At 38.3% G+C, this 22,611-nt stretch overlaps 1 protein-coding gene across 2 annotated transcripts in view; it reads left to right on the top strand.

The window, feature by feature from the left end:
* Window positions 1–19,940, top strand: part of ADORA2A (adenosine A2a receptor) — a 431,532-nt gene extending 411,592 nt beyond the window's left edge. For both annotated transcript variants that reach the window (XM_044068827.1, XM_044068828.1), the window contains exon 3: window positions 16,120–19,940. In XM_044068827.1, coding sequence (XP_043924762.1) covers window positions 16,120–17,098 — 979 coding nt within the window. In that variant the 3' untranslated portion in view covers window positions 17,099–19,940. The remainder of the gene's footprint in view (window positions 1–16,119) is intronic.
* Window positions 19,941–22,611: the final 2,671 nt, after the last annotated feature.

Here is a 22,611-nt window from a genome sequence, read left to right as displayed (position 1 = left end):
CGCCATTTCTGGATCTGAGGGAACCAGATCCCTGAACATTTCAGCACTCCCAAGTCCAATAGCTAGTCATCGGATCCTAGCTCAGGATTCGCTGGGAGAAGTATCTTAACTGATCAGATCCAAAGAAAGAAAGACAGGAACCAAATATATACCCTGTCTACCTATTCCAGAGTGAAAGAAGGCATGAACTAATCATAATATTCAGGTTTACCCTCATGTCCCAATAGTTCAGACCCAAGGTGTATGTTGAAAAATGCAGTCCTGGTTCCAAGATTCAGCTTCTCTGAGGTTGGATCTATATACCATGGAACCAAGGTGTCTGCTAATGGTTTCAATCTGGGCGCCAAGATTTAAGTTAAGATAGGTTGGATCTGAAAACCGTGGAACCGATGAAAACAAACGGATACTCTGCAAAACCTAACGTGTTGGGAGACATGACTGCAGAATGCAACAGAAAAAAGAGAACATTGGATCTGAGGAGTGCCTCGGAGCTGAAGACAAACCCATTCTGTTGCTAAGGACTCAAAAGAACTGGATCTGGAAAGTGCTCTGCTCTTTGTGGACACTAGGACCCCATCGGATCCCAGACCTAGGATCCGAGGAACAGGAAGGAAGGATCCAAAATCTTATTTGGAGTTGCTAGAAGGTTTCTGTTTAGCAGGGGGGGATGAGCCCCAAGGAAACATAAAATTAAAGGCTTCTGAGATGCCAAAGCCAAAGCACCTGAACCCTGCAGCTCCAGCCAACAGTACGGTACAGTCATGGAAGATTTGGATCTCAATGTAGCCATACATTTCAACCTCCTAGAGCAAGCAGTCTGGACAAGATCACTTTTTTTTGCAAAGTAACAGAACTTGTCTAAGCATGCATATTTCTGAAGGCTATGAATTCTGAAACACAAAATTATGTCATTATTTAGAGATTTCAGTCCTAGGATCATCACAGTGATTTGCCAGAAAACCATAATTTTGGTGAACAGACCAAAAATATAAGGCAAAACTCTGGACATTCTGTGAAAATCTGTACAGCTGAGAGGTATGCTAGAGGGAGCTCCCAATCACACAGTGAGTGATGAACTCACAACCTTTCCCACTTAACAAAGGCACTTCATTCACAGGAAAAATATACCCCCAAGAAAAGACATAATAACTGTGCATGAGTTTTCCAAGGAAGAAAACTGAAAACAGAGTTTGCATGGTCTGTACTCTAATGACTACAATCTCAGCACTATCATGGATGATAACATCTGTAATGACTACAGTCTCAGCACTATCAAGGATGATAACGTCTCTAATGACTACAATCTCAGCACTGTCAAGGATGATAACGTCTCTAATGACTACAATCTCAGCACTATCAAGGATGATAACGTCTCTAATGACTACAATCTCAGCACTGTCAAGGATGACAACATCTCTAATGACTACAGTCTCAGCACTATCAAGGATGATAACGTCTCTAATGACTACAATCTCAGCACTGTCAAGGATGATAACGTCTCTAATGACTACAATCTCAGCACTATCAAGGATGATAACATCTGTAATGACTACAATCTCAGCACTATCAAGGATGATAACGTCTCTAATGACTACAATCTCAGCACTGTCAAGGATGATAACATTTGTACTGACTACAATCTCAGTACTATCAAGGATGATAACGTCTCTAATGACTACAATCTCAGCACTATCAAGGATGATAACGTATGTAATGACTACAATCTCAGCACTGTCAAGGATGATAACGTCTCTAATGACTACAATCTCAGCACTATCAAGGATGATAATGTCTCTAATGACTACAATCTCAGCACTATCAAGGATGATAACATCTCTAATGACTACAATCTCAACATTATCAAGGATGATAACGTCTCTAATGACTACAATCTCAGCACTATCAAGGATGATAACATCTCTAATGACTACAATCTCAGCACTATCAAGGATGATAACATCTGTAATGACTACAATCTCAGCACTATCAAGGATGATAACGTCTCTAATGACTACAATCTCAGCACTATCAAGGATGATAACGTCTCTAATGACTACAATCTCAGCACTATCAAGGAGGATAACATCTCTAATGACTACAATCTCAGCACTACAAGGATGATAACGTCTCTAATGACTACAATCTCAGCACTATCAAGGATGATAACGTCTCTAATGACTACAATCTCAGCACTATCAAGGATGATAACGTCTGTAATGACTACAATCTCAGCACTATCAAAGCTGATAACGTCTCTAATGACTATAATCTCAGCACTGTCAAGGATGATAATGTCTCTAATGACTACAATTTTAGCACTATCAAGGATGACAACGTCTCTAATGACTACAATCTCAGCACTATCGATGATAACGTCTCTAATGACTACAATCTCAGCACTATCAAGGATGATAACGTGAAATCCAAAAACACAGATGGCCACTATACTGAACAACTCATCAGAAGCACAAAAACTAATTTTACTGACAAAGCAGTGCTCTTAAACAGAAAGGTTTAACCTAGCAAACAATATGTAATAGAAAAAGGGAGCATGGTAGAAGTAGAAGAATCCTCCAGTAGCAAAAGTAAGTATCACAAGAAAAGCCTGCCAACAAAAAGGGCTAGACTGATCTAAAAATACAGTGGAATGGGATAAGGATTATAGCCGCTAGAGGCTAAAGAGGGAGAGAGAAGAAGAATTAAACACTGACCGAGAGTCTTGTAGACAGTAACAGGAAATACATTTATATAAACAAACCTCTCACATCTCAAGACTTAAAATCCTGCACCTGTCACTCGTCTTACATGCATTAAGAAGACGATGAGGCTTGGGTGTTCATTTAAGTAGTTTATTGCATACAAACACATCAGGATGGATGGCAAGAACATTTAACTTAAATGAACTATCTAACTAACTGACTACATGCATGCATGCTCTTACTCTGGCTGCTCACTCAAAGTGGCACTCTTGCTTGCACGTGCTCGGTACTTATATACATGTGCACACTAACTGGAATGCTTCTTAAAGGTATATTGCACACTTTGATCTACACTCTCCCTCTTTACTGAGCTGTCTTATATAAGTAATGATATTTGAATAGGTATGCAATTATACAGACACTAATTAAGAAAACAACAGTCATGTCTAGGTTGCCATGTATCTGGAACTAGGTTTCAAGATGTTACCTGATCTCATAACATAGTAGTTAGGACTGGGTTTGGCAACAGAGACAGTCACTGGGGAATGTTCTGCTTGGGGACTCTCAGGGATTTTCTCAGTAACAGGGATTGCTGACAGAATGTCCTCTCGAACAGGAACATTGGACAAGTCACCCTGAGAACTAGGGTCTTTGTCACAGGGAAGATGCTTTAACAGTGGTTCGGATACTGGTAACAAATGCTTCCAATTTTATCAGAATTCCATTTCTTGTGATTCTACAATGTACGAGCTCATCTCTTGACACAAACTTTTCACAAATCTGATGCGATCAAAAGCTTATGATGTCTGCATCCTCATTATTTCCCGTTTTTTTCAATGAACTCAGTGGTTTGCTGTTTTATCATAGTAAGATTTCTGGGATAAATGCTTCTTCGACAGTTGAGCTTTTACTGCTTTGTTGTTCTTAGCACATGGAACAAATAAATTACTGCTGATTGTTAATGTGGTTCTGGCTTGTCTCGACAGAAGTCTCTGGACAGGTGAACCAAGACGATTCTTACAAGGAATGTCTCTGAGATTTAACAAGTTAAGAAAAAGATCAGTACTGTCACATCTGGATTTCTCTAACAGCTGTTTTGCACTTTGAACTGCAAGTTCAGCCAGGCTGTTTGACTGAGGGCATTCAGCACTATTTATAATGTGAACAAAGTCCCATGGTTCTGTAAATTTCTTGAACTGCTGACTAGTAAACTGTGCACCGTTGTGAGAAATAACTCAGTGTGGACTACCCTGGACAGAAAAATGACAGTACTGGAAGTTAAGTTGGGAAGTAGGTCAATCTTGAACCAATTTGAATAAGAGTCTACTAACATCAAGGAATGTTGACCATTCCACTCAAAGGTATCCATGGCTACTATCAACCAAAGTAGTTTGGGAATCTGGCTTAAATGAAGTGGTTATTTTTGTTGATGCAGTTTTGTACTATTATATACTGAACAACTTAAAAGTACTTTATTGATATCTGTTGACATCAGTTCCTGAGTGGCCAAGATGCAAAATCTGAATAAACTCTTGTTGCAAGGATTTTGGAACAATCACCTTAGGACCTTTCATGATGATACCATTGTCTGACAAAATCTCATCTCTGTATGGAAAATACTGTTGTACGTCTACTGGTAAGCAAGATTACTTGGGAGACCATTCTCGACTGGTAAAGTGATTAAGCTTCTGGATAAGTGGATCTGAAGCTGTGTGAGTTCTGAGCACATCAAGGTGTATGGAAGAAAAATGTCTCACTTCCATGACCTCAAAACCAAGTTGCTCATTGTTATGCTGTTCTGTGTTTTTTCCAGGTGATCTGGATAAAGTATCAGCAAATAAAGAAGTTTGCCTCTTGTGTAAACAAGATTGAAGTTGTACTTCTGCAATTTGAGCATCACGCTTTGCAGTATGGCTGGAGCTGTATCCATAGGCTTTCTTAAAATTATGACTAAAGGTTGGTGATCAGTTTCGATCTGGATAGGTCACCCATAAAAGTAATCACGAAACTTTGAACATACAAACACAATTTCCAAAAGCTGATTCTTAATCTGGGCATATTGCATCTCAGTTTGGGTAAGAGTTCTCTATGCATAGGCTACTGGTCTACCCTCTTGAAGAATGACTGCACCTAGACCAAACCTAGAAGCATCACAGGAAAGAGTAACTGGTTTGTGAACATCATAGTAGCTGAGAGTTGGGGGGGGGGCTAGCAATTTTCTGTTTCAGGACATCAAATACTCTTTGGTGTTGCTCTGACCATGACCAAATTACATCTTTGCATGCCAGCTCTCTTAGTGGTGCTGAAAGTTGACTTAAATCTGGAATGAACTTGCCTAGATAGTTGGCCATTCCAAGAAAATGTTGTAGAGCCTGAATATCGTCTGGAGCTGGCATCTCAATAATTGCTGTTTGCTTGGAAGGATCTGGTTGTAAACCTGAACTAGTAAACAAGTGACCAACATAAGTAACTTCTTGTAGCCTGAATTTACACTTCTGAGGATTCAGCTTAAGATTCACTTGACGTGCTCTTTCCAGAACTTTTTTGAGGTTTCTGTCCTGTTTGATTTCACCATTACCTCCCACTAGAATATTATCTACTATAATAGCACATGGATAGCCTGAAAAAAGTTGCTGCATTGCACACTGAATGACTTCACTGGCAGAATTTATTCCAATTGGCATTCTCAGACATCTGAATCTTCCAAATGGTGTACCGAATGTGGTCAACAATGAAGGTTTTCAGTCAAGCATAATTTTCCAAAATGAACTCTTTGCATCTAAGACAGAAAAAAAAACAGTGGCATTTGTCTTGAGGACAGCAACCTCTTTGACTGCACATTGGATGATGAAGCCTTTTTAATGCTTTGTTCAGATCTTTTGGATCAATACATATTCTGATATCATCTTAGCTTTTTTGTGAGCTACCACCATGGAGGATACCCATTCAGTAGGTTCTGCTACTGGACAAATTTCTCCTAGCTGCACCATTTTGTCTAGTTTGGTTTTGACTCTATTCTGCATAGCTACTGGAACTTTCCGTGCTGACCTGCTAACTGGGTTGACCTCTGGGTTTAACTTCATAGAGTACAGAACTTGTAGTTTGCCTAATTTGTCTGCAAACATATCAGCATACTCAGAAAAAATAGTTTGCATAAAATTTGAGCTGTTGTCATGCATGCTTACATTATTAAATGAAAGTAGTCCCATTTTCAAACTGTCTGTGAGGCCTAATAATGATTGCACATGTCTCTTGACTATGTAAAACTGCAAGTCATAGCTGTTCCCAACAGAGTAACATGAAAGCACTACTGAGCTTTTGGTTTGAATCTCTTCACCACCATAAGCAACAAGCTTCGCACACTTTGTCAAATCAAGTTGTTATGCAGCTTTTACTCTAGCAAACATTTCTGCTGACATAACATTGCACTGTTTGGCAGTAACTACTTTGAGCTCTGCAGTGCTTCCATTAATCCAAATAGTACAAAATATTTTGTTCTTTGTCCACAAATCTACTGTGACTGTTTCAAGAAGCACAGACACACCATCAACATAAAAAGTAGGGTTGCAGCTTTCTAATTGACCAACTTGCCTCTTGGAATGCCCTCTTTTAATAAAAGAATGCACCTTATTTTATTTACAAATCCTTTTGAAATGATTCCACTTATTGCAAGAATGACACTGCTGACCAAAAGCTAGGTGCTTTTCTCATTTGGGTTCATGATTACCACCACAATTACGACAGTTGACTCTAAGGTTTGCTATGGGTTTTGTTGAGTCACCCCTGCTCTTTGCTGTGTGCACCTTAGGCTTTACTGAAGTAGCTCTGGGTTTTACTAAAGTGGCCCAGCCCTTAGGTCTGTATCTCTTAACCTTGTGCTGAATACTATCTATATTTTATTTTATTTTTATTTTACATTTGTTAACCGGGCTAGTCTGGCTGGATACATTTCCATTTTCAGCAGAGGCCCGAGGAGAAAAGCTCCATTAACATACTAGTAACTTACAATATAACAAAAAAAAAACAAAAACAAAACAAAACTATATAAAACATGAAAGCAGATAGAGGAACAATTATTATGTAGTTTAGTAAAATGCAGAGGCAGTTTAACAGGAAATAACAATGGTGAGGCATCATTCTTCTATAATAATTGCTAGAGTAAGACTGCTAACAAATGAAGAAGATAGAAAAAAGTGACATATGGAGAGTCAATAAAAATTACACTATTTACAATTTAGAATAGAAGACGTTGTGCCAGGGCACTAGTATTAGGAAAGAAATTTGCATAGAAGTGATTTGTATATAAGCTAGAAAAAGCAGAGCTGACAAGATGCAGTGATATAGCATGTATATGGAGGAAATAGGAAGTGTAAGAAAACAGAGAAAAAAAAAATTTCTGCAAGTGGGTCAGCAGAGGGATAATCAAAAGTAGAGAATAAGTAGAAGTGAAAGGAGGGGACTTGAGAGAGGGGAATTCTTTGCTGAGCTCAGTCAGGATTAGAGCATGGGCATAGCCAATGGATTTGGAAATGGTTTCTTATTTGTTTTTTGAAAAGGTGAGATGAGCTTAGGGTGGTCAGTTCTATGGGAAGTTTATTCCAATATGATCCAACAGTATTGGCAAATAAGGAGTCACCTGCTTTATTGTGAGATTTGAGAGTAGCTACTAGAAGCTTGCTGGCTGAGCGAAGGGAAGTAAGATTTTTATATGGGGTGATGAGGTTATTAAGTATGGGTGTATTGGAGGGGTAATGTAGAATTTTATAAGTGATGACTAGTTGATGTAGGAGTATTAGGTTCTGAAGTTCTAGGCAATTAAGTTTTTTTTAGATTGAGACAATGGTGAGTACGGAATGGGGAACCTGTGGCAAACCTGGCAATGCTATGGTAGGCTGTGTTAAGTTTTGAAGGTTAGCTTTAGAAATGTTGATAAATGATGGAGAGGCATACAATAGTGTGGAGATGAGGTGAGTTTGGGCAAGAGACACTCGGGTAGTAGCAGTAAGAAAGGGCTTAAGTCTGTAGAGGGCACCTATTTTTTATTAACAGCCTTGATGGTTAGATCAATGTGGCAGTCAAAGTTTAGCTGATTGTATATAGTAATGCCTAGTAGTTTGGTGGAACAGTCAGGTTTAATGATAGTGCCATTACAGGACACAATGGAAAATGAGATTGGGGTAGATTTAAGGGTTGGGGTGAAGAGTAGTAATTTGTTTTTTTTGGGATTAAGGAGGAGACAGATATGTTGGAACCATTTTTCTGCTGCCGTAAAGACTTTTTGGGTAGAGGAGTGGAGTTCTTCTGGAGATAAAGCAGAACAGATGAGAGTTGAATCATCAGCATACTGTATACAAGTGGATGTTGGGAGTGAAGTAGGCAGGTTATTTATGAATATGGAGAAGAGGAGGGGACCTAAGATGGAACCTTGTGGGACACCGATAGTGACAGGGAGCTGAGAGGATATATGGCTGTCCCAGAGGACTGCTTGTTTTCTATCTTTCAAGTAGGAGTCAAACCACTGTAGTGCTAACGAATCAAGTGAGAGGGATTTTAAAGTACCTAGGAGAAGCTGATGGTTGACCATATCAAAGGCTTTTGAGAGGTCCAGGAATAATGCAGAGGAAAAAAGGTTGTTATTGCGATTTTTGTTGATAATGTCTGTGAAGGAGAGAAGGGCAGTGGAAGTACTGTGGTAGGGCCTAAAACCATGTTGTGAGTCTACGAGTAAGTTATTTTGCAAGAGATGATATAAGAGTTGATGGTGTATGCAACGTTCCATAATTTTAGATAGTGGAGATAGAAGGGCTATTGGCCAGAAATTAGAAAGTTCATTGGAGTTACCTCCTTTATGGAGGGGAATGATATGGGAGACTTTCCAGCAGGATGGGATAGTGGATTCGGTTATAGTTCTGTTAATTAAGATGGAGACTGGGTAAGCTAGTTCAGTTGCTGCTAGTTGAAGATATTCCGCTGGTAGTTTGTCGGCAGAAGGGGTGCAAGGTTTAAGTTTAGAGAGTAACTTACGTATATAGGTTGTGGAGACTGTATTAAATTTTAGTGTGGGGGTGCTGTTTTGAGGAGAGGTTATTTGAAGGGAAGGGGGGAGTCATGGTGTTTGCTAGAGAGGCGACTGTATCAGAGAAGAAGTTGTTGAATATATTGGCTATTATATTGGGTTGGGTCTGAGCTAGGCTAGCTGGTGTAGGTGTTTTGGTGTTCCCTGGATGGAGCAGTTTATTGATTCCTGACCAGAATTGTTTGGGGTTTTGTTTTTGGTTTTGTTGATACTGAAGGTAATATTTTTTTTTATCCAGATAGGTGAGTTTCTTTGTAGCATTTCTCAGGTGTTTGAAATTTTGATGGTCAGTTGGGTTTTTAGTGGTTCTCCATTTTGTCCATAATTTATTTCTAGCTAGCATTGTTTGTTTGTTTTTTTTGGAAAGCCAGGGGGCCGCTTTGGAGCCTATTCTGATTAATTGAGATGGGGCATGATGCTGGAGAATTTGTAGGAAGGTATTATTGAAATGGGTAACTGCTTCATCAAGTGGGAGGTGTTTTAGAGTTGACCAGTTATATTCTTTGAGTTCATTACGGAAAGAAGACAGGTTAAAATTTGTTTTGTTGTGTACAGTACGATAAGTAGCCTGTTTGGGATTGTGGTATTTTTGTTTAGTGATGTAGGTGAGGAGATGGTCGCTGATATTGTCATGGAGTATTCCAGTTTTATAAGAGAGGGGATTGTTGTTGATCAGTATCCAATCCAGGATGGCTTGTTTATGGGTTGATTTGTGTATTCTAGTAGGGGAGTTTATGGTTTGTTGAAAGTTAAAGAGATTAAGGTGAATGGTAGGTTTGGGAGAGATGCAGGAGTTCCAATCAATATTAAAGTCTCCTAAGATTATGGTTTCCTACAAGAAACTACAGGAGACCCAGCTAAGAATATTTTCCAGTGTATTTAAGTTATTGCCTGGAGGGATGTATGAGCATATTATATAAATGGCTTTGTTATTATTAACTTGGAGTTTGGTACAGAGTATTTCAGCATTGGCTGGGGAGGGAGGCAGGGAGTCAATTAAGGCTATCTGCAGTTGGGATTTGTATAATAAGGCCACTCCCCCACCCTTTTTGTTAAGACGATCTTGCCTTAAGGTGCTATAGCCTGGGGGAGTAATTTCGTTGTCTTTGGTACCTGGTTTAAGCCATGTTTCAGTGAGACAGAGCATATCAAAGGCATAGAAGACAATTAAAGCATGGAGTTGTGTGATTTTATTGTTGATGCTGCGAATATTTAGGTGTGCTATTGAGAGGGAGTCAGTAGAGAAAGGTGAACTGAAATTATTAGCAGTTTGGTTAAAAGGGGTGTGGCTGAGAGGATTGTTGGGGCCAGGGTTGGGGTGGATGTCCCCGTGTATCAGTAAAAGTGTTTGTGGGATTTGAAATACCTTTGAGTTTTTGCAGGGTATTAGATAAAACCGTCTAGTGGTTAGAAATCTGTTATGGTGTAATTTGTGGTAGAGAGGGGGAAGGTAGGGACAGGATGATAGGATATTAATATGTGTTTGTTCAGCTAGAGGAAGTATAGAGGTTGTGTGTTTGGCTAAGTTAGGAGATTGGCTAAGGATTAGATATTCGTAGGAAGTAAGAGTATAGTAAAAGAGAAGGATGTTAAGAAGTAGCAGAGAATAAACTAGTTTAAGGCTTAAAGGCATGTTATTAGTGAGATGAGGTTAGCAAGTTTAGGATTAGGCGGTTTTGGATGGTGGGGAGTGGGGTGTGGCAGTTAGATAGGAATCTGGAGAGTGGGTGTGGTGGTAAGAATGGAGTATAGAGTTAACAAGTGAGAGTGGGGCAGGAAATGAGATAGGATATGAGTAAATTGGAGGTGTGGCAGAAGAAGTATAAGGGTAGGGCCCCTGGGGGTGGGTGGTAATTGGGGATAGGGAGGGGAGCGGAGTGAGCGTAGCGAACGGAGCGGGAAGAGCCAGTGAGGGGATCAATGGCAGTAAAACAATCAGAGAAGAAGAGAGAAACACTGTATATGGTGTAGGGTAGGGTTAAGCTATAGAGTAAAGTGCAGGGGGGATAAGTAGTGGGTTGGGGAGAGTCAAATAACTATATGGTAGCTAGGTAAGGTAGCAGAGGTGGTAGCAGTAGAGTAAAATAGAGGGGTTTAGACTTAAGGGATAGCAGGAAGCAGAGGTCTACTGTGGAAATAAGGGAAAAATAGTGTGTCTTTTAGTAAACAGGGTGCCACCTGGTGGCCAAGTCAAGGAATGATGAGAGACAGAGCAAGCAGAGAGTTCACCAAGTGAAATGTCTGGGTAGGGGGGAGAGTTGCCTCAAGGATAGTGCTGATGAAAGGAGGGAAAGAGAAAAGTGATTTAATTACTACTGGAGGGGGGGGAGTAGGCTGCTGGTTGACTTGGGAGGGAAGTCAAAAAACCTGGAGAGTAAAATTAAACAGTACAAGAGTAGGACATACTTTCCAAAAGGTCTACTCTGGGTAGACAGTCTTAGTGGGGAGGACATAAAATCCTATTCAGGATTGTGTTCCTTAGTATGATGTCCACAGGGCCTCTTTAGCAAGGGTAAGGACAGGAACTCAGGTGTACAGGCTGGTAAATATATAGGAAGAGAGAGAAGACAAAAAATAAGTACATTCAGCAGTCAAGGAAGCATGTAACAGATAACCAGAACATGTATCTAAGATTAAAAAAAAACAAGGTCAGTACAGAGACTAACCCTTTCCCACTATATAAAACAGGCTAATCAGACAGACAGTGAAACACACAGTAGGATCATACAGTCGTACTAGGGATAAGTACTAGAGTGTCATTGAAGCTAGCAACATAAACCCTATTGTGCAACTAAGTTAACCTTTTTAACATTAGCATCAAGCAGTTACAGTTGTCAGAGAAATGGCAGAACACAGCATCCACAGCCTATCGTTTATAACAAATAACAGATGATCTATGGAAGGTACTGGAAGGTTTGCATTCTCATTTGTAAGTATACTTGTATGCCTTTCTGTAAGCTGATATATTTGACAAGTCTTAATGGCCTTATGTAGTGTCAAATCACTGTCTCAAAACAAAATCTTTCTCACTGTGTCATTGTTCATACCGCACACAAGCCTGTCCTTTATCAACTCATCTCTCAAATCACCAAATCTGCACGTTTTAGCCTTATTTCTCAAGTCAGTTATATATGCTGCAAAAGTTTGGCTTTTGATCCCTTGTGTAAAATAAGCGCCTTTCTATTGTAATATTTATTTGGGGGTTACACATTTCTCTACATTTACATTTTAATCACTCAGGGTCTTCCTGCATTTCAGCTGGTACCACAATATGGTGGTCTTCCCCCTCCCCTGCAAACACAGCAGGTGCATACACAAATGAACGTTTTCTCTCAATGGCTCTGAACCAGCTAAATTAAGGAAAATAAATGCTTTTGTATGTGCATCTTTGTCAGAAAAAGTAGCCTGTATGAAAATATTGTATTCCTGCTCAAACACTCTCCAGTTTTCTGCAATATTGTTATGAAACACAAGCAGTGTGGGTCTGCAAAATCCTTTTGCCATGTCCACAGAATTATAGTAAAACATAATGCAGTCTTGGCCTTTGTAATTATGTGCAAACATGCACAGACACCAGGTACTTGTAATAATATTCAAATGCACAATAAGCTCTTAAAAAGACTGTACTCTGCAAAATATGCTTTGAACTAACTGTACTTTGCGAAATAACTCTAATGTAATACTGCACTCACTTGCAAACACTTTGCACACTTCGGATACTTTGAATAGCTTTAGTTAATGTGAAACAGTAGTACATAGCAAAAAATATGGTCATTTTCCCTTTTTTGTACATTTTATACTATACTGATATTATTTCAAATGTTTTTGTAATTATTTTGAATATTTTTATCAATATGTCACAGTTTTGGACATTTCGTTTAATAAGAAATTTGTTTTGAGCATGTTGAGTGCTTTGTTTTATATTTGTAGTGAAAGAAATCATTTAAGCAAGTTTAATAGCCGGAAATTATTTCTGACCTGTTTTGCGAGCCGTTTGGGCAGTTGGGATGATCCACTCCTACATATTTTTTCAACTTTAACCAGCCTCATGGTTGTGACTCTGGATCCAGTTTTGACACCATGTCACTTGTCTTATGTGCATTAAGAAGATGATGAGGCTTGAGTGTTCGTTTAAGCAGTTTATTGCATACAAACATCAGGATGGATGTCAGGAACTTACTACTGACTAACTACATACATGCATACTCTCACTCTGGCTGCTCACTCAAAATTGCACTCTTACTAGTATGTGCTCAGTACTTATATGCACCTGCCCACTGACTGGAATGCTTCTTAAAAGTATATCGCACTGATCTACAGCACCAGAATGGCAGCAAACAAGAGCTGGGGAGTTAGAAGTAGTGTGGTGCATTATGGGAAGAGGGAGGAGCTCAAGACTGGGATCTGAAGTCTGGAAGATGTGGCTGAGTTGGATCCGAGGATTGGATCCGTAACCCATCAGTGAAGAAGACTGAAGAGGACAACATCATATTCATCATTATTTGCCACTAAAATCCTTTTTTTGTGTTGACATGCACTTTTGCAGGCAACACTTTACTTTGTGTCTCTGTGCCTCTCCCTTCTCCCTCCCTCTCAGGTTTGCACTTGGGCTGCATATTGAAGAGATGTCATGAAAGAGATGTTGCCACTGATACTGCAAGTGAATATCGTACAATGTAACCAATGTTTCAACTGCATTAAGCACAAACAGTGCTTAGATGCTTCTCTCTGCAACTCCCCTTCTCTGACTTAATTATTTAGCAAGTAAAAACTGTATCACTTAATCAAATAATTTTCTAATTAGTGATAAACTGTAATGCCATTTGCAACAGTTTCTTACATAAATCGCATTTGCCCTTGCAAAACAAAGTTAAAACAAAGTTGCAGCAAACAGAGTTTATATACAGCAGAAAATCTCACCACAAGGGAGTTCTTTGCAAAACAAAGTTGCAGCAAACAGAGTTTATATACAGCAGAAAATCTCACCACAAGGGAGTTCTTTCGTGCTTCTCATATGATATTACAATATGTAGCTTTTATTTACTTATTTATTTAATAATTGAGTGGCTTGATTGACAGGATAATTGCTTTGCCCATGTTTTAGTCATGATCTAACTAAAAATAACATATTCGCCATCTCTGTCGTTGAGAATGTGCAACACCAATACAAATTCTGAATAGTCAAACATGAATATTTACTTAAATGTAACAAAGAAGCTAACAAAAATCCTCCCCATCTACCTTCCCCAAATATTATCCTTAGTGTCGCCCAGTACCAGTGCACAAGCAAATATCTAAGTATTGCTTAGTCACATTAAGTGCATCACACAAAAAGCCCTTTGTGTCCAGCCATTGCAGTTCATTCCCCCAACCAATGCTCTTAATGCTATATTGCTGTATCTGTACAGACAAAAGCATGCTTCAGAACAGCCACATGATAGGTGAGCTTGGCAAAAATGTTCACTTTTTTCTAGGTAAAAATGCATATTCTCTTCACCGAGAACCCCAACATCCTTCAAAGTTATATTTATCTTTCACAGACTTGCAGAATAAACTCTATCCAAGACAAAGGTCCTTCTTACTCCTTTTCAGCTGGCTACTTAGAGAAAAGTGCTGTCCCCCCCCCTATTATTTTCATAAGGCCTTTGAACAAATGAACATAATTTATTAATTCTCAATATTTTAAACTTGGATTTTAGTGATTATCTCTGGGGTCCAGCTTTATGAACTTTTCCACTGTCATTGTTCAATTTTGTGCAGAAACTGCACCCTTGTGAAATGTAATTTCATGGTATACACTTTTAGGATGTCTCAAAATATTATGAATTAATTCACAAAGTTATGAGGCTTTAATTTGTCAGATTTCTTCTCATAACTCTTTAGAAGTTCATTGTGTTTATACCAGAAGTACAAAACATCATTAGTGGAACCTCACCTCATAAGGTACAAAGCGTCTTCCTTGGAACCCCACCTCATAAGTAGCTGTATGGACTTCTATATTTCTTTCCAAAAAATAATTTCTTGAAAGGAACTGCTTGTCAGACAGCAATACTGAAATCACATTTTTAACATAATGACAAACACAATGACACTTCAGACTTTATGACACGGACACAAATTATTCTGAACTCTTTTCCCTAAAATATTACTGATTGCTAAAATTATGAGCGTGCATTCAATATGACAAGGATTTCCTTTTAGAACTTTAACATTCTTCATCAGAGGACCTCATCTCTTGAAATGCTACATTGTGTTTGCACATATCCATCTAAAAATGATCTCACACAACAAATGTAAAAAAAATGTAGGAACTGTGAAATCACCTTTGAGATGAAATTCCATAACTACAACTCAGATTTAGAGATGCAGACCCTTAAATTGAATATTATGAATGTTTTTTTTCAAATGATTTGGCTTCTTTCTGTAAGAACAGTAGATTCACATATTTATCCTTCCATGTATTGCAAATAAATAAGAAGGAACAAAATTGCTGCAGGAATTGGTTCAGTATCAGATCAGTAAAACCGTTGCAGCTCATGTGTGCAACAAAGTGGTACCACTTTTTTTTTTTTTTTTTTTTTTTTTACAAAATGTGTTGTCTGTTCTAATAGTGTCACTTCCTCTTCCTTTTATCATACTGCTGCAGTTGTTTGTCAGTGCAGGTCAAGAGTGACACTAAAAAATGTTTACTTAGTTCAGAACTGATACAATCAGGAGCTGCTTTTGACCTGCATCTTTGCAGGGGAAGACTAAAGTTTTTTTTTTAACATTTTATTACAGAGTCTCTGATGTGGCACATATAGGAGAAAAGGGGAAAAGTAAGTCACTTTTATAACTTTTGTCTTTTCTCCAAGTTTATACAGTCTTGGAGGCAGTATACATGGAGATAGTGGGTAGAACCCCCACAGTAAGTGAAGGGGGTGGAAGTGGGCACATCCTCCCACAAAATGCTAATTTACTAGTATTGTATAATTTTGTGAATGTCAGCCTTGCGAGAAAGTTTTGTGATGACTTTTAGATATGTTCCTTGTGATGTTTTATGTCTCAAGTAAGAGAGACCCAATGTTTCATTACAAATCCAGATAAGATTGAGGTTGTAATGGTCACCAGTAATGACCTGTGGTGAGATTAGTTTGGAGTTCTCTGCTGACCATACCTGGGGAAGGAGAGAAAACACTTGTCAAAAATTAGGATCAGGTTTCATCAGTCTGACTTGAAAAGTATTCAGCATAATAACACACACAACTAAACTTTTATTAACTTTTGTTAAAAATAATTTTATGTTTGCTACTTACACTTACACTTTTTTGAAGCTAAGCCTAATAATATTTTATTGTTTTACAGGTACAACAGCTTGGTGACAACAAAACGTGCAAAAGGCGTTATTGTAGTTTGCTGGGTCCTTTCATTTATCATTGGTCTCACCCCGATGTTGGGTTGGCATCAAGACCCGAAGGTGAACAAGGAGCCGAATAATTGCACACTGGACCCTATATGTAACAAAACACTGGTCATCTGTTTGTTCACCAACGTGGTCACCATGGACTACATGGTCTATTACAACTTCTTTGTGTTTGTGCTGCTGCCTTTGATTTTCATGCTTGGAATCTACTTGAAGATTTTCATGGCTGCACGACAACAGCTGAAGAAGATTGAGCTTAAAATCATCCATGGAGAAAAGTCGCGCTCTATACTCCAGAAAGAAGTTCATGCAGCCAAATCGCTGGCCATCATTGTAGGACTTTTTGCAGTGTGTTGGCTCCCCCTGCACATTTTAAACTGCTTTACTCTGTTCTGTCCAGGATGTAAGGTTCCACCTTCCTGGCTAATGTATATGGCAATCATTCTGTCACATGCCAATTCAGTGGTGAATCCGCTGATCTATGCATATCGTATAAGGGAGTTTCGTCACACTTTCCGACGGATCTTAAGGCGTCACATTTGGTGTCAGAAGGAACAGTTACTCAGGTCAAACAGCACAAAGAATTCAATTTGCACCAATGTTGCAAATTCAACTGTAAGAATCAACGGGTATGTTTTAAACATTTACACAAACAGTGACATAAGCAGCATCCAAAACAGCACGGATGTGACAGATATGATTAAAGACAAAGACACACCAGATGAGCTTCAGAATGGGACTGCTGTAGATTCCCAGCCTATGGAACATGTGTTAGAATCACTTAAGAATGGAGAGGTTACTGTTGTATGTAAAAATGTAAGGCTGTTACAGCGGCCCCAGGAGGAGGATGTCATTGCTGTCCATGCTTGTGCCACTGTCCTAGAAAAAAACATGTGTACCAGTCTTACAGAAGTTTCCTGACTATGTTAGAATGAGTGATTCTGTCTGATGGAATCCATTTTAATATGTGCTGCCTCTGTTACAGGAGGAAATAATTAACTTAAGTGAACATCAGGCTAAGTAGGGCAAAAGATGTTCCACTCAAGGAAAGAAAGGCCATGGTATGTGGAAGGTAAAAGATCAAAGTGCAGATCTCTCAAAAAATACAAAGTTCCACTAAGTGTCCTAGTCTCGCAAATGGGGGAGGGGGGTAACCCATGTAGCTGTAACATAATCTAAGTACAAGCACCGGAGTGTAAGAGACATCAGAATGCAGACTGAAATATTAAAGAAAGCAAAGCCAGAAGAATAGCATTGCAGGCATTGTGCCTGTTATTTCTGTTGGGAGCTTCACCTTAGCACTAAAAATTGGCAAGAAACCTAAGTAAAGTCATGTTCCCCTAGCTGGGATACATCCATCTGTGCATTACAGCAAAGTTTTGCTGTTACCTTATGAAGGATGGCTGGCAGTAAAGCACAGACGATTAAGGCTAAGAGCAGCTGACAGGCGTTATCTAACAGTATTGTATTCCTGTAGTCTGCACGTGTGTATTGTGAGACTGACCGAGTCACTGAACCAGGGAGTGCTTCTTGGTTTCTGCTGTAAACTCATCTGGCACCAGGTAGTCGTACCCATTTAAATACATAAAGGAAAGCACTAGAAAGGTTGCCAACCTCAAAAGACCACTACCTAGAATAAAGTGAACCAGGACATTCATTTACAACCATTGGCTTAATGTTGAGATGATTAGCAACTTATTTTACTTTAAATGAATCTGAATTTAGATCCTTTCTCTGGCTGGCTTTTCATGAGCCATAGTTGACAAGTACAGCACAGTGTCATAGATTGTATTACATGTCTGGTCTGCAAGGATCATACTTTATAGGCTTTTCTAGGTAGTATCTGTATTGCCCTAATACACACTGCAGCATGTATATACATATCTCCACAAATACACACACACACAGATGCATATTCATATACTCACACATAGAATTCAGAGGTGGCCCTGTCAGTTTTTAGGTGTATGCAAGTTATGTACATGCACTGTAAAACTGGCCCTGTGTAGGCCCCACATACATGGTCCTGTCACAGGTTTTACTGGGTAATACAGTGCATACTTAGACCTCTCATTGGTTGCGGTGGGTAAATAATGTGCAGGTTTGAGCCTTGTTGTGTGGTGGGTAAATAAAGTGCAAGTTTGATCCTTCTCACAGGCTCTTAACTAGGTTGCTCTGGGTAAATGCAGATTGATGGAACCTTAAGATGAAAGCAAATTTATAATCTCAGTTAACTCAGTGTCAAGGTGGCAAAAAATGTCTGCTAGGACAACACTTTGCAAACTTCATAGAATTTATTAACTGTTGTGTATGTGAGTCATAACTATTGCTACCATTGTTGTTTGACAACGCAACACGTCCCTGAGCACACTACACAGTATACTGCAAGTTATCACAGGAAGCTTTACAAGTGGTACACAACAGTGGCAGCAAACTAAAAATAATTACGTATTCAGCTATATTACAGCAACTGTGTTTTACAGGTAAAATGTGTAGAGCTTATTAGCTGTGTTCCACGTTATTTTGAGGGACATTACTCTTGGCACATGGTAGCACTTTATTGTAAGCTAACGTGTGTTTTCCTTACTTTTATTTGCACCACACATTGCATATTTTTAGTTTAATAATGCACATAACACAATGGCTGTTTCAGTCTCCTGTGGCAATATTTTGCCATACTTTCACAAAAAATATGCCACGTCATTCCGACTCCCTTGTAAGTATACCCAGGGGCAGTGTTATGTAAAATAACCAAACTCAAGTACAAGCAGAAACACAGCAAATTTCAATGGCTAATAATAATTAGACTTAAAAAATGAAGTGCTTACCAAAAACTAATGAACAGACAAATACTTCAGATGACCTCAGGTGCGTCTTGAATTCCTAGTGGCCTACTTTATCGATCTGGGATAGTGGACAAGTAAGTACACTCGGAATGTGCCAGTCCTGTTTAAATATCCAGCAAACATAAGCAGAAGTAAATCACTGTGTAAGAGGTTTGCTTTTCCATAGCTAGAATGCTTCACTCAGCTGTAACATCTTACAGTTGTACAGGCTTCTGTCTTGCAAAACCAATGGCATGATCACAGACACTTAAATGGGGAATGGTTCCCGAAAAGAATAGCACCTGATCATCTGAACCCACTGGAAGCTACATAATGGTGAGGAGGGCAGAAGTGCAAGCTAATAATTGAAGGAAAGGAGATTTACTGATACCACAGCCAAGACCAGCAGCACCAAAGCTTCAGGCTTCAAGACATCCCAGATGCTCCGTTTTTATCACAGAAGGCACAACCTCTCTGCTGCCATTCTGTCAGACTTACAGCAGGCAGATTTGTATTCATCAAAAAGACATTTTGAATAAGGGCAGTAACTTATGTCAACTTCTGAATGTAAACATTTCAGTAATTGCTGTAGCAGACTCTTAGCTCAAGTCTATGAAAGGTCAATATGTGTTTTGTTGTATAAACATGTCAAAATTCAGACTTCTAAAGTGCATTAAAATGTTACTTTTTGACAGTTAGGAATTTTATAGTACTGGACTTGATAACTGCTTTTTACTTTCCCAGGGCAGAAAAGAGTGTATATAACACTCTGTGAGATATTTAACAAATGTAATTTCTTTTTCTAGGGGGGTAATTTAAGCATAAAATATTGCCTAATAACTTAACTTACTGTGTTTGATAGATAATAGACTCTGGTAAATATGTTGCAGTGTATACTGGAGTTCCACTGTGAGCAAAATAAAATGGCAGATAAAATACTGTGGATTACATAAAGTACTGTGAAATGTGTCTCTGTTTTTAAGTTCTCGCTGCAAGTCAATGATCTGGTAAAAAGTTTCATTTTTTTTAATTAGGAAATCGGTTCTTGTTTGGTTATGTTCATACACAGAAAGGTTCTGGGCTGAATCAAAAAGTAAAAATGGCCAGACTGAAACACAAAGCTACGTAGGGCTGAGTGAGCAGAATCAGCTGTAGCTGAATTACGTTTAGTTAACTACAGCAGGTTAGTAGCAGCTGTACAGCATGTACATATATATATATATATATATATATATCTACATATATATATATATATATCTGTGTATAGATATAGATATAGATGTCTATATATATATATATATATATATATATATATATATATATATATCTACACATATATATATATATATATATATCTGTGTATAGATATAGATATAGATGTACAACTGGTCAAGAGTTCCAATTGTTGAAGGAGAAAAAAGGCATTATAGCTGATCGAAAATCACCTGACTGGGCATACTGGCTTTTTTCTTCTGTGAAAGATTGAGACACAGTGGAGATCAGGGAATTTGTCCTTTTCTCACTGTATTGCAATCTCAGAGTTGATAGATCATGCACAGAGTGTGCAGGTGCAGGGAGGCTTGCCCCCATGCAAAAAAAAAATATTTTGTTTTTATGCATTTTTCAATCGATTTGTGACTGACTGGTTGTGTCTGATTACTTGTCAGTCAAAATATTTACAATATTTGGACATACATCCATATATTTATATACATGGTCCAAGTCAAGAGCCAAGATGTACTAAAATTCCAGATCTGATCAGAAGTTAATTGTTAGATCAGAGAGTGACCAAAGAAAAAAATCCTGGAGAAACAGCTTTTGGATGCCTTGCCTCTTTCCCTAACCTTTTCAGTAGTAAGGGTAAAGATTATCAAAATATTATTTGAGCCTCTTTAAAATTAAAAATATACTTTTAAAAGGAAAACACACTGATATGGGACTTTTGTCTGGGTAACTGTGGATTATTTCAAGTGATGAGCACCTTTCACCTATTAGAGAGCTTCTTCAGATCTAAGTTCAGTCTGATATGTTCACTGCATTTATACATTCTTTCAAACAATGAAAAGAAACAAATACAAAAGGGAATTGAATATCATGGCAGTGGATCTGTTTGAGAACAGTGGGACTAGTCATGAGGTATTTAGCATAAAAGAAAGGAGTGGCTGAAACCAGATCTACACCCCCCTTTTTAATTGTTTATTTTATTTTTTAATATGACTAAAATACCATTTTGGTAGTCTTTTACCTTTATATTAAAGGGAGTTTTAGAGTTTTTATAATTTAGCGTAAGGATTGTGCTTCACACAAAAATAATTTTATTTCAAAACAGAGGGTACATTGTAAGAGGATGACTTGATTGCTGGGTGAACACCAAGTCCTCTTTGATATGTAAAACAGGTAAAAAGGACACCCAAGTCTTAATGGAGATGCAAAACAAGTGAAAAGGTCTCCCACCAACCACGAGCCAAACTGAAACCCAGCAGACCTGGCACTTTTCCCATCTGTAACCATTTAAATACTGTAACAATTACTGGATGTTCACTAAACAAGATCACTCATCTGTTAGGAATGAATACAGATGTCTTTGAATCTGCTACCGGTGTGGTTCTTTGTCACATGACCTAGTACTGCCTAGTCTGCAGTGTACAGTTTATACTTAGGACATTGATCTAGTGGACGTGAAACAGAGTATCAGCCTTTTGGTTTCTGTTAGTCCTGCAGCCTTTACAGGCTACAAGTTGGCCGTAAAATATGGTGCTCATACTACCTTTGGATTTTTAATTTTACTTTCTACCAAAAAGGTTAGGGAAAGAGGTGATGTATTTTCTCTCTCTCACTATATATATATATATATATATATATATATATATATATATATATATATATATGTATATGGATTCCTGTCAGATCACCGAATACTCATTTGACCGAAACCCATTTCACCGAAACCAAATGACTGAAAATTCATTTTGCCGAAAGCTCATTTCACCGAAACTCATTTCACCGAAAATAGTACAGGCAGTGTATATGCCCTTATCCCCACTGTAGTGTGACCCTGGAGTTAGAATATATAAGTAGGGGGTGTGAGGGGTGCAGCCCCCCCACCTAGCTTAGTTTTATACTGTCTAGTTCCTATTAACTAAGTTGGTAGTTTTTAACAACATTAAAGCTGTGCCGACCACACACCTCCTACTTATATATTCTAAATCCAGGGTTGCACTACAGTGGGGATAAGGGCATATACACTGCCTGTACTATTTTTGGTGAAATGAGTTTCGGTCAAAGGAGCTTTCGGCGAAATGAGTTTTCAGTCATTTGGTCTCAGTGAAATGAGTTTCGGTCAAATGAGTATTCGGTGATCTGATAGGAATCCATATATATATATATATATACATATATATATATCTATATATAGATATATATACATATACACACACACACACACACACACACATATATGTATATATATATATATATATGTATATATATATATATATATATATATATATAAAAATATGTGTGTGTATACATATAAATAAATAGCTTTACCTTCAAAATGTTGAATGCCATAATGTCTAATGTTCATTTGGTCGAAAAATAACATCTAAA

The sequence above is a fragment of the Protopterus annectens genome, chromosome 4.part0 (assembly GCF_019279795.1).
Source record: "Protopterus annectens isolate FY-2018-M chromosome 4.part0, PAN1.0, whole genome shotgun sequence".
Taxonomy (NCBI): Eukaryota; Metazoa; Chordata; order Ceratodontiformes; family Protopteridae; genus Protopterus; species Protopterus annectens.
The sequence above is the reverse complement of the archived record's forward strand: the minus strand, read 5'-3'. Positions and strand labels throughout refer to the sequence as shown.